This window comes from Carassius auratus, unplaced genomic scaffold, assembly GCF_003368295.1.
Source record: "Carassius auratus strain Wakin unplaced genomic scaffold, ASM336829v1 scaf_tig00045777, whole genome shotgun sequence".
NCBI classification, from domain to species: Eukaryota; Metazoa; Chordata; class Actinopteri; order Cypriniformes; family Cyprinidae; genus Carassius; species Carassius auratus.
In genome coordinates, this window is record NW_020526932.1 from 1402 (window position 1) to 15000 (window position 13599).

Here is a 13599-nt window from a genome sequence, read left to right on the forward strand (position 1 = left end):
AGACTGCATTTACAAATTACCACAGGCTCTTATATTTTATTGCTAAAACAAGCAGACATTTCCCAAACGTCCAGAAAATTAGTCAAATAATTTGACCCATTGTCAAAAAATTTTTGAATTTTGGGCGGCAGCTGTTTTGTCATCTAACATTGAAATCAAACCTTTCAACATGTCCATCAGCATGATTAAACCTGACTGTACACTTCCCAAGTATTTTGACAGGTCTGTTAATGAGCGTATGGAGTTCTACACTAAGCCGATTACAAGCTTATGGGTACAACTATAGCACATGAAGCTGCAGTGTGATGTTAACGACTGCAGGCCTGAAGATACCAATTCATTTCCGAACATAGACCAATAATACTAATCAAAAAATGAAAACCTAAATGTCAAGTCGACATGGTAGTAAACTTATGAATGAAGTCTTCATACAATAGCATATAAGAATCACTCAAATGCAATTTTTACAAATCCCCATTTATTTAGTTCAGAATCAATGATATAAACAGACAATGAAATATGAGATGTTACGAACCATGTTGAATTAAAACCGGAGGAAAGTAGCAATGTAGTACTGGGGTTCTTAGCTCCTTTTGGGCTGTGGGTAAATTCAGACCAGACGTGGCTTTCCCGCCTCATCAAACAGGTAATTACACAGCATCTTAAAACTTCATATGTGCACTGGTGAAGAGGCCAAAACCTGTCAAATGCTTTAAAATCATAGTTATCATTTGCACCCCAAACAAGTGCCAAAAAATAAATTGTTGATTGCGGAAATGGACATTGTGCAATTAAATGAAGTGATCCAGTAAGCATGGAAATGTACCAATGAAAAATATATAAAAAAAAAAAAAAACGAAATAAAGTAACAGCTGGTTTGGAAGAAGATCATATCCCAATGCTTTCTGATAATGTCTGGCTTTATCTCTTTTTCGTTTGGCAAGTTTATTATCTGAAAGTACCATCCAGTTTGAATGGAATAAAAGAAAACTTCTTGGCTATAAGAAAATGCCCCCCAAAATGACAACCAGAATAGACAGATGTCCATACACTACTTGAGATTATAATATACATTTCCATTTGCACACAGAAACAAAATGGTGTACAATCCATGTATATACTATTGCATTTGGAACAACAATTTACAGAGAAAACATTGGCATCTAATGTACTGACTCTAATATATTGTTTCTAACAGTAACCTTACTATTGACTATTTGAGTCTTTCACATTTAACACAATGGGCATTTCCTTATTGCTAAAACCACGAGGCTCTTGCAGATCCAAATTCGGAAATCAAGTTAACACAGTGCATCATTTCACTCAGAACATGTCATACACATTAATCTCAATTCTGATATATTAAAAATAAATAAGATCATTAAAAATATTCCCGTTTTGTCATCATATGTCCTAAGAGCACAAAGAAAGCATAGGTTTGCTCGATTTGGCATAGCGTTCACCAAAAATAGGGTTGATCCCATTTCAGCCCCTTTGAACAAATTAAAACTTCACAAATTAAAGATATTTTAGCTTTCGCAGTAGTGAAGTAGTTGTAAGAGCTGAAGCCATTAGATTTGCATTAGAAGCCTCCAATGAAGGTAGTGAAAAAAAAAAAAAAGTGCATAAAAAAAAAACTTTCACCAGCGTATCCAAGAGTTATGATTTTAGGGAAATGTATGACCATTGCACACGGCTCGTCAGCTGACGTTTGAGGCATCTGCCTTCACATTGGACAGAAAAAAACTATTACGCTATGTCGTGTCATTTGAGCACGATTGACCGATTTGATCTTAAACGAAATGCACTATAATGCAAATGTAACAGATGACTGCAAACTTGAGAATGGAAAACACTGCCATCTAAAGAAGCAAAAAAAAAAAAAGGGGGCCATGTTGTGGCTCCACATTTGGATAAAGATAAGTGGGAGGGGTTCTTGCATGTTCCTATGCTGTATAGTAGTGGCATGCTGTTATTGCTTTGCATGCACACATGATCATTCCACTCAATGTCCATGCTTCTAACACGCTTTAAACTAATTTTAATAAATAGCCAGAACCAAAAAGAAACAAACCTCAAAAGTAAAACCCACTTCCCAGCTGGAGCACTGCCCAGTGGCACCAGCCTCATAACTGTATTATTTTGAAATGAATGTGTAGTTATATACGAACAGACAGACATACACACCAATGGAGACACAGATAAGATTGGCAGAGGCTTCTTTGTCTTTTGGCAAACTGCCACTCGATTCCAGTGGGTCAGAGTCAAGGTATGGCGCAGTGGCACAGTTTAGTCCTGGTGCAGTGATGCCCTGCCGTCAGCACACTACATCAGGGGCCTTAGAGTCCATCAGCAGGACCCCCTTAGTAATGACCGGGGCCAGGACCAGGCAGGTGGCTCAATTCTGGGTGTTGTACTTGGACTGGCTGGCTGCGAAATGCATAGACTCTGAGGTGTTGACATTGGAACTGGGCTGGATCAAAATAGGGACATCTGAGCCTACAAAAAATAAAGGTTAAAAAAATTAATGAAATAATAAAGGAAAGAATTAGGATCTAAATATCATGACTTTAATTGCTTTAGCAAAACTACAAAGCAGCGGTTAACCAATATGAGTTTTGAACAAAGTCAAGATCAGAGTAGCCGATAAAAAACAGATAATTATAGTAAAAATTATAGTAAATTTATAAAAGATTATATATTATTAAAAGAAAAAAGAATTTGCATTGTCCATTGGCATGATTGTTTGTAATTTTTAAAACCATAAGAGAGAACTGCCACTTCTTAACATCCAAGTGGATGATAATATCAAAATGGCCAAATATTAGCTGACATATCGGTTTACCAGTACTATAAAGTTAAAGTATATTGTGTGCAACATGCATTCATGCAGATAAACGCAGACTCCATTTGCCTTTCATTTGCATGAAGCTATCATTTTTGAGGATTAGGCAGCCATAGGTACAGAGCATGCAGTTTTACTGGAGATGCACTGCCAATAGGTTTTGATGGTCTGAGGGATATGTGGGATTTCCTAGCAGGAAATATGAACACTAGGCATACACTGTTCTCTACAGTGAAGCACATCAGATGTCGTTTCCTTGGAATATGGCCAAAGCTGGTCACAGCCCTGCTCTAAGAAACATACCTCCCTTCCCTGATGCAGCTCTTCTGAATCACCGCCCCACTAACAGAGAGCATCCATGTGCAGCAAAGAATGAAAATAGATTTCTTTATTTATTCTTTATATCCTAGCTATAGACTAAAAATAAAAATAAAAAAGAGAGGAAAACAAAAACAGTAATGGGATGGTGAAATAAAGGTGTGAGGTGAGATGAAGTTGACTTTGCTGAACAGATGGCTGTGTGACAGGCCAGCGGTGCCTCTGTGTGACACAGCCTGTGTTGATTGCATTTCTATCGATGAGATGCAGCTGCTTTGACAGCTTTGCTTCATGCTGACGCAACCTTCTCAACAGAAATCCAATTTCCTGCTGACTCATCCTCACACTCACTGGCCTTCTAACATCCTCTAACATACGGGTTTTAATGCTGGATTATAATAGGACAAATCATTTCGTTTTTGTGTATATCGTAATAATAAATGAAACAAAAGTAACAAATGTATTTACTTATGTAGCTTGCTTTTTTATTGGACTAAATTCCTAATCTTAATAAAGATCTACTTAAAACTGCATTGTAAGACTAATACTAAAAATTTTGTAACAATATTATACATGTATTCGTTTTTCTTATTATTATTTCATATATATATATATATATATATATATATATATATATATATATATATATATATATATATATATATATATATATATATATATATATATATATATATATATATATATATATATATATATATATTAAAATGTAAGGTTTTAGCCATTACTCTGTGGGCCTGTTTCATAAAACAAGTTTACCAAATAAGACAGGTTTATTTTAGTTAGTCAGACTTACTGTGAGTTGATTTGGTTCAAAATAAGTCAGACTAACTGAAATAAGTCTGGCTTTCATTGGTAAACTTGTTTTAAGAAACAGCCCCGTCTTCAGTGTCACATGATCCTTCAGAAATTATTATAATACACTGATCTGATGCTCAGGATGTCAGCACTTATTTTGAAATATACATTTTTGCAAGCATGTAAACGTCTTTACATAATTGCATCCTTCTTGAATAAAAATATTAATTTCTTTAACGTTTACATCTCTAAATGTAACTTTTTATAAATATATATTTTTTAATAATAAATGCTAACAATTATTCTGTTATTATTGTTGATATATTACATATTATGACATTATTAACGTCTCAACTGTGTGGTCTGGCTCAATCATAAACTAGAGGGTCAGATGGTATCCTTCCACCTCCTGGTCAATAAACTCCAAAACCTACAGGAGGTTCAAAGTACTTGGCAGAAAAAGGCTTGGCCTGACAACATGCAAAACAAGGACATCCACAGCACGCACATGCAAAGCATTAGGTTCATGCATGGGCCTAGTTAAGCAAACACAACTCAAGATCTCAAGATCTGTAACGCAGGTCACTGGCTTTGGGTTTCAGTTCGTTACATAGTCTTTCAGTGCATGAAGTTCCTTAATACGGAAAACATTTTATCTACTTAATGAGATGTTAAAATACTAGCACCGTTTAATAAGCCTTAGCGAGGTTGCCAAGAGGCTGGGTCTTAATAAAAGCCTGAAAACCATATCCAGTGACTAACTCAGCCTTCGTTAGAGCAAATGCTGCACAGTAATCCAAATGTTAGTGAAAGACAATGTGGTGAATCACAGACAAACACAGGGTGCTGTAGGTAGACAATCACAATAGAGTGACTCTGATGAACATTCAACAACCTTACAAGTCATTTTGCATCTGGAATAGATTCACTGCTGATTTCTGGACCAGGACTAGGTTTAGGCTGGACAATAATTATTGTTTCACCTGTCGAGTAAAATGGAAACCGTTATCTTAAATTACAGGTCACATGAAAGATTTTATTGTAATGTATTCTTCCACAGCTCTTAGGATGGCCCAAAAATTGCTTTATACCTTTAAAATTGAGCTTCAACCATGTAAACATAATTTACATCCACTTAGTTAGCACCTACTACACATTAAAGTCAATATCTGTATGATTTACTTTATATATAAACCTTTCTACAAAGGCTTTATTTTGTAATAATAATTATAAAAGATAACACTTTCAAATACAGAAGTTGGCATCTTTAAGAATACCAGGATGTGTGATAAAAATCCTAAACACAAAAACATTAGAAATGTTTTGTGAAACCTGTAGAATGCCAGTACTTCTTGTCCACTGAACTTGACTGTCGTTCATTTGCCAGCCCTAAATTTAGACACAACAAAATTGACCAAACCCCTTGTGCTGCACTCCATAAATAATATAAAACTATATTAGCATCAGGAAGACAAGAGGTGCTCAATACCCAATGTCCTAGATGACTGATACATACATCACTTGAACGCTCAAAATGTCTATCTGGGAAATGGCCAAGGACAGACAAGTGAGATGAGTCCTGTCTTCGGTGACACTTCATTCATTTCAGTGTTAAACATGGAGATAAACTGCATACACCTTCAACTCATTTCAAACACTATAGCAGACCAGAATCCAGACATGGGCTATTAATATAAAATGTTGTGCAGCCAGCAACATTTAAAGATGATAGGTGATTCTGACTATTCATTTTGACATGAATCTGAGCAAATCCATCATCTTTTTAGACTACAAAACATGTCCTTAGTGATATTTATCTCTTATTTAAAGGACTTGAGAGTATGGAAAAAACTAATTTTTACCATCAGAACTGAACAAACTTGTTTTTTTGTTTTTTTATAGTGTTAAAATCCCCTCAAGTATGAGCAAATATAATAAACAACCTCAGAGGGCCACCCAACTAAAGTACTGACATCTATATATACAGGATCAGAGTTATAAATAGCTGCATGTTTAGTGTTTTTGCTTGATCTGTTAAATTTGTTCCTGCTGTTCATGCCACCTGAGCAACATCACGTGTCTCTACTGAGACAGCAGAGATCAGACACCTTCTCAACTGTGGCTGAGGCTTTAGCATCGATTTGAACAAAGCCGAGCTAGTATCCCCTTTGTAAAATAAAGGTCAAGTGTATTTGTTGTAACTATATAACTGCAAGTTATTACTTTCAATTATGTCTATCTAAGAGTTGTATATATTTAAAGAGGTTAGCCTAAATTATCCACTACTATTCAAGCATTTGGGGTCAGATAAATAAAATACCTTTATTTATCAATGACACATTATACTGATCAAAAGTGGCCATAAATATATTTATAATCTTTTCAAAAGATTTCAAATTCAAATAAATGCTAATATTTTAGGAAACACATCTTCCAACTGGGATAGCAAGAAGAAATGTTGGTAACACTTTACTTAAAGCCTTCATGTATAATGCATTACATAATACATAAAGTATAAATATCGGAAAGTAACAACTTGCAGCTCTACAATTCAGATACAGATCAATTCATTTGATGCATTCATCAGAGCAATTCAAACTGGCAATTCCTGAGTTCATAAGTCTTTTGAACAACTCGTGACTTTAGCAAACCATAGCAATACAGTACCAGTCAACTATCCAATAGGGGATAGTTAGCAGAGTCAGAACTAAACCTAAACAATTTAAGGCTCACCTCCTCCATCCTGCTCTGCTTTGATCTGGGCCTCCAGGTCTTCTGGGTCCACGTACTGGTAGTTCTCCTCCTCTGGTGGTTTGCACTTTCCACAGCAGAAACAGCAGCAGCAACAGCAGCAGCAACAGGAGAAAACGGCACAGCACATGACCATAGCCTGCGGTAAAGACACAGACCTCAGATCAGAGACGTCTCTCTCAAAAAGGTAGAGGTTTCATTCCACAGCAACAGGAGACGTTTGCAAGTGGCTACTAGTATGTTACAACATTTGTCATGCTAGGAAGTTCGAGGAAAGAAGTTCAAACCCAAGGGAAATGATTGGCAAAACAAAGAACATCAGCATTTATTTATAGCTTTGTAGATCAAAACAGGCTGATGCATTTTAATCAGGCTCAGCTGTCTTGCCTTCTGCATTAAGCCTATTTGAGAAAATGATCACATCTGGATCAAAAGCCAAAATAAATTCAAAATGTAGCATCTCAAAGAGAACACAGCTCACTTAATGTCTGATCTGTTCAGATTATCAGAGCAGATTGGGGTGACACCAATCTCCTTCTGCAATCCTTCTGCTCTGTTCTCAATTCAATTCGCTTACAGTGACAGAAACCCACCAAGGACATATAGCATTAAACACTGTTTATTTTTGATTATCTTTCTAATAATACTTCATAAACAGTTTTTTTTTTTTTATTCACACCAAGAACTATGTAATTCCTTATTTCTTTAAAACGGTATCTGTGAGTAAGTTAACATCACTTCAGAATGTCAGTTTAGGTCAATGCACTTTGTTTACAGCAAAGACAATCTGTAACATAGAGCCTCTATTTACTGATGCATAATAAAGCTGTTTATAGGGAAACGAGCTCTCACCTTGAACCACCACTTCGACATGAGGAAGTAGTATTTGACACTCTCTTCTCCAAACTGCTCGGACACGTAGAGCCCCATGGAGCCATATTCATCGTAGATCTTGCGCTTGGTCTCATCGTTGAGGATCGAGTTGGCATTGTTGATTTCTTTAAACTTTTCTGCGGCTTCGGGGTTGTCTGGATTCTTGTCTGGATGGTATTTCAGAGCCAGTTTTCTGTTAAACAAATAATTTTGTGAGTCCTGAATCTAACAACTCAAGAATCAAATGGTTAATCAGATTTTGAATATCATGTTTATGCAAAATACATAAAAATTTAAGGGAAAACACACACAACACATATATACACAATACATACATGCATATATATATATATATATATATATATATATATATATATATATATATATATATATATATATATATATATATATATATAAATAATAATCTCATATATTATATACATATTATGAAGTTAGTTTTGATAAGTTTTGTAAGAATCAAAGCAAGCTCGTACTGCTTTAAAGAAAAATATTTTGTTTGGATTTAGAAATAATAATTTGTTTGGATTTAATGAAAAATTATTTATTGATAAACAGGTCTATAATCACAATTTATGTTTAGTTTTTCAAATTAAATGAAAACAAATAAATGAAGAAAATGATTTAGCACTCAAATATATATATTTTTTTAAATAAGTTAGAATCCTGTAATATAAAAAAATATTGACATGCTAAAATAAAATTGTAAAAATGATTGCAATAATTGTGGTACACTAATAATTGGCAGTTATAAACACCTATAAAGAATAATTGACAGTATGAAAGCAGCACTGGATTCAAGGATTCAAAGCGTTTACTGTCATATACCTAGTGAGGAAAACAAGTTTCCCTAAACAGTTCAATTCTTACTTTGCTGTCCACAATGAATGCCAAGAAAGTGCAAAAACTGTACACACACATATAAAAACTATACACACATATATACATACAATGTTAGAAGAGCAGAGGATGTAGCAATGGTGCATGTAGTCTAGAATTTTTATAAACAGGTTTAAAATATTCTTTATCCACTATTTCTAAGGAAAACTGAAAAACTGCAAGTTAATGTGACAGTGTTTAGTGTACCTGTAGGCTCTTTTAATGTCCTCTGCTGTGGCCCCTTTCTCCAGTCCCAGCACCTTGTATAAACTGTCCCCTGTAGTGGACATCTTTCTCTGAGGCCTGTCAGAGTGCGGCTTGGCGTCAGCCATGTTTCAATGCTGGAGAACAGGAAAAACACACAGAATTATGAAGAGGGATATTTAAACAAAAAGTGTCCAATGGGAGCTGCTCTTCAAAGAACTCAGCATCACATTATTGACATATAGAACAATGTACACAGCCAAAGCAAGCAGAAAGCACTAGTTTAACAACACACTGTGCGAGCAAAAGGTGTGGCGAAGGTGAATCCTGTGTTAATGTTGAAAACAAACGGTGCAGTTTTCAGATGCTTATCCATCAGGACATGATAAACACTTCAGAGAAATCTTTTATGAGACGTTTCCTGTCATAACCACAGGATGCAATGGTGGGCAAAGCAACGGGTTCCCATTCTCAATGTCTTTGCTTAAGATGATTATGTTTTGCTGATCTCACAGATTACAATTCCATCTTGACAAAGGCTATTAGGGTGGATCTTTTTGAGACATTCCTATTGAAACACATCATCACCAAAACTACTGTGTAATTAATAATGCTCAAGTTTAAACTAGCACACATTCCATAACCTTTGACATTTTAAATGTTAGGAAAGATTTCTCTCACAAATAAATGCTGTTCTTTTTAACTTTCTACTCCTCAAAGAATCCTGAAAAAAAAATTCATTCAGACATTAAACAGCACAATTGCAGATATAATTCATTTTTATACAGTCTTACAAATGTTTATTTAGAAAATTATTGGATTTACACTAAAAGAACTTTCCCTGTTCCAAACTACTAAGCCAAAGTGACTTTTGGAGCTTGAAATAATTCACTTCATTCATTCGAGAAAAGGTTGGAGGCAGTTAACAGATGATCACACAGCCAGAGGTGTCACAGACTGTTAAAACAATTATAAAATAGATTCAAATCTTCATCAAAGAACACAGTACACTAGAAAGCCAAACAAGCACCCGCATCACTGCAGCTGTGAGAGTTTCAGATGAACCTCTGTTCATCAAGCTGTAAGCTTATCCCAGGCTTAACTCTAGTCAATGTATTTCAGATGAATCTAGCGGCTGTGTCATGTCTAATGAGAAAGCACACTAATCACACAGGTCACTTTCTTCCAGATTATGACAACTGGCTCAAAGCTCCTAAATAATGCAGTGTGACACGATGAAGCTGATACAACTTTATATGCCAATTCAAACCTCGTGCTGTTTACATTAACACTCAGTTTACTGGGAAGCACAAAACTGTTAGAAAGCAAACAAGTTCTTTACAAGCCAAGGTAGCTAATATATTAACATGATTCTCATAATTCTGCCAGGTGTTTGAAGATGGCTTTGAGGTCCTAAGAAAAAGCTGAATACTTTCATTCACAAAAATGTATTGTGGTTTCCACAAACATATATGTTTAACATAACTCCAAATCAGCATATTAAAATAATTCCTGAAGGATCACGGGACACTGAAGACTGGATTAATGTCAGATAAAAATATAGTTTTTTTACTCAACATAAATGACAAATGCCTTTGAATTGAAGCATTTAAAACACTTTGTTTTCATTTTAAAATTACTGTAGCACCATTGTGACCGATCTAATCAATACTAATTTCAATTTCATTTGTACATTTTTTCTTTGCACTTGATTCTTCATTGAGTGTCTTCTTCTGATAAACGGTCGATTGGTCAAACTCAAACAGCAGCACTAGCAGTAAATCATTACCTCCCTTCTCAAAGACCAGGTAAGCATGTGTCTGGTCCAGTCTTGATCAAAAACTATAATACTGCTCAAAAACAGCTGTTCAAAAAGACGTAGAAAACAGCAGTTATTAAAAATAGTCACTTCCTTTGCTCAACTTCACTGGCTTTCATAACAGTTCTACGTCAATGGTTTCCTTACACTTGTCAACAAATACATATAGTTAATGAAAAATGCGTTAACTCCTATTTGTTGCATCAAAACACATCTGGGCTGTCCATTGATAATGTTTATTTTTATCCTTTCGTGGATATGCATCTGAGGTATTATCATAGTCATCATATTTACACTAACGTTACTTGTCGGCTGTTGTAATAGGCGTGTGTCCTTGCGAAACTATAATCCAGTCCTAATCCAGTACAGATTACTATACCCTTCAGACCCTGTATTTTCACTCATTGTCAGGTTAACCATGACCTATTTGGTTTGACCTGGACAAGAGCAACCACAAACAATCTCTAAAGCTCAGTTAACACAGTTTAACATGGAGTTTATTCATTTTTATTCGGGATTATTGATATATCTGGACGGATCTGAGAGGAAAGCACGCGACTCCACCGGCAAATTCACATCTAACGTAACGTTAGTGACAACAAAACCACTTTGAATATATAACCTTCAACAGATTTACATTCATTAAACACCTATTGTGAAAGCTACACACGATGTTGACTTGTTTATGAGTTCGTTATTAATTCGCAATTACTTTTATCGATAAAGCAAACGGCTGACTAAAAGACAGTTAGCATTAGCACGCCTAGCCACGATAACGGATTTTTGTTGAATTTGAGCAGCACATTTAAACAGTCGATTTAAACTCACCTTGAACTGGGTGGTAATATGATATAATCAATAGCGGCTGAATCATAGAGGATTCAGCTATATGGTTCTTTAGATATCCTATGTACAGCTCCTCATTGCTATCACCGCATGTCCTCCCTTGAAAGCATAGAGCGCTCGGAGGGAGTTCCGAGGAGGACGCGCCTGATTATTAGAGTCGACTCTTTGAACTGAATCGCTAACATGTTCGACTCCGTTGAAAGAGGGTGCGTAGGGACACGACTGATTCATTGGAATTGAAGCTTTAGCGGAGTCGACTCTCGTTTAATGGATTATTACTGTAGTATACCATTGGGCGTAATCGATGCTTTGACTTTGATCTACGCAAATGACTCCGGACCGATTCTATCATTAATAATGGTTAACATTAGTCAAGGCAAGGATATATTAAACGCACCGCACATAAGCAGCTAAATTTATTATTTTACAATCATACGGAGTAATATCAGTTTTTTTTTTGTTTTGTTTTTAAACATGCTTTTTATGGTTTGTTTTTCAAAATAAAAGTCTGAAACACTATTGTATTATACTTTTTTCAAGCATAGTGAGCTTCGGTTTATTTACCCAACTTATAATTGCAATAATAATGATACAAATAATTACGATACTCTAATTTATGCTTATTTAAAATTTTGTAATTAAACATTTCTTTCGATTTTGGGGATAACATTGTAAACCATTTACATTTTAGGCAATTTTTAAACTGCAAGCATACAATATCTTGCCAGTTCCTAAAGCCCCCTTCCTCAAATCTTGCCCTGGAGGTCCAATGCACTGCAGAGTTTAGCTCCAACCCTGATCAAAGTCACCTGTCTGCGATTTTCGAATGATCACAAAGACAGTGATTGCCATTGATTAGCATGCTCAGGTGTGCTTGATTACGGTTAGAGCTAAACTCCGCAGGAAAGTGGATCTCGAGATCCAGATTTGAGGATCCCTGTCCTAAAGCAACACCTACAAAGAAATTCTCTCCCTTCATTTGTACCAGTACACAGAACAACAGAGCTGGAAAAGCAGGAGAAGGATCTTAGATCTTTTTATTATTGTCTATAAATACAATTACAAAAGTTTTACTCACTAATGAAGAACAATCTTCAAAGAGTTACTAGTCTGGTCCCCTACTGGAATGTAAACAGGTCTATATTGTTGTAAACGCACAACAACAACAAAAAAATACAGCATTTAGATCAATAATATACCAGTTAGTGATGTAGTAGTACAACTGTTTATTGTATAACTTTTTGCTAAATTTTGCTGATATTGTAGTGAAAAGAAGAAACTGAGCAACCCGCTACTTTCAAGTGCTACATTAAATGTAACCATCTCAGATATTTAGGATTAATCTAGTTTAACCACACTGCACTCTGGTTGCTTTAATGTGCGTGTTTTAATCAAACACTCAACATATGGAATTTTATTGCAGTGAGTACTGAAAGGAAAAATAAATCTGGCTACTTGATCTCACAAAATTTCACCTACCGGAACTATATGTAGAGTACACAGAATAAACACCAGTCATGGAATCAGTATGTTGCTAACAAAATATTTCCCTTTACTGTCAAATGTCCAAGAATAGACTGTGATGGTCCCTTCACCGACCCAGCACAGTAGCCAGCAGTGCCATCCGAATATACATCCCATTCTCAGCCTGCCGGAAGTAAGCAGCCCGAGGATCCGTGTCCACTTCCGCACTAAAAACAAAATATGATAAGGAAAGACAGCAAACAAAACTCGGTATTTTACACTCCAATTCATGTAACTTCCTACTATGCCTGCTTTAAATTCAATTTCATCCTGATATATTGAATTAAGAATAGCAAACCTGATCTCATTGACTCTTGGAAGCGGATGCATAACAACCATCTTCCTTTTGGCTCCAGTCATGATATGTGGGGTGAGGATGTACTGTCCGAAACACTGTTCGAAGGAGCAGTTCATTTATAATATGCTGATATTTAAGACACAAGCAAATGCAATGATCTTCTCGGCGGCTAAATCCCTCACCGCTTTGTACTCGTCTTCGGAGGCGAATCGTTCCTTCTGTATTCTGGTCATGTACAGAACGTCAGTCTCTGGAAGGGCCTCTTCAATGCTGTTAAACTCCTCCTGTAGATATAGAGATGTTTAGGCATTTAAGAGAAAAAAAAACAAAACAATGCAAATAAACAAAAAGCACCAAAGTATGGTCTGTATGAACGCACCTGTTTAATGCCTTTGGAGGCCACAAAAT

The 13599-nt window shown here is 35.7% G+C and overlaps 1 protein-coding gene and 1 pseudogene across 6 annotated transcripts; both read right to left on the reverse strand.

Annotated features, from left to right (window-relative positions):
- Positions 1-461: 461 nt before the first annotated feature.
- LOC113088167 (dnaJ homolog subfamily C member 5-like) lies at positions 462-11511 on the reverse strand. 6 transcript variants are annotated; one of them, XM_026255695.1, is made up of 7 exons: positions 11352-11511; positions 8708-8841; positions 7583-7796; positions 6713-6869; positions 4880-4962; positions 3149-3187; positions 462-2499 (listed from the first exon to the last, which is right to left on the reverse strand). In XM_026255695.1, the coding sequence occupies exons 2-5, from the start codon at positions 8830-8832 to the stop codon at positions 4883-4885; spliced, it is 576 nt and encodes a 191-aa protein (XP_026111480.1). In that variant the 5' UTR covers positions 8833-8841; positions 11352-11511; the 3' UTR covers positions 462-2499; positions 3149-3187; positions 4880-4882. The 6 variants fall into 6 exon arrangements, with proteins under 6 accessions (XP_026111480.1, XP_026111481.1, XP_026111482.1 ...); XM_026255696.1 differs by having other exon boundaries at positions 4875-4962; XM_026255697.1 differs by lacking the exon at positions 4880-4962.
- An 878-nt stretch (positions 11512-12389) lies between these two features.
- The window catches only part of LOC113088168 (CAD protein-like), a 17060-nt pseudogene continuing 15850 nt past the window's right edge, over positions 12390-13599 (reverse strand).

Excerpts from the sequence above, each read along its gene's own strand:
- LOC113088167 (XM_026255692.1), bottom strand. The coding sequence starts at position 8,832 with ATGGCTGACGCCAAGCCGCACTCTGACAGGCCTCAGAGAAAGATGTCC. Across the intron at positions 7,797-8,707 it reads GACATTAAAAGAGCCTACAG|AAAACTGGCTCTGAAATACC; the intron begins GTACACTAAACA and ends TTTGTTTAACAG. Across the intron at positions 2,500-6,712 it reads AGCAGAGCAGGATGGAGGAG|GCTCAGATGTCCCTATTTTG; the intron begins GTGAGCCTTAAA and ends TATTTTTTGTAG.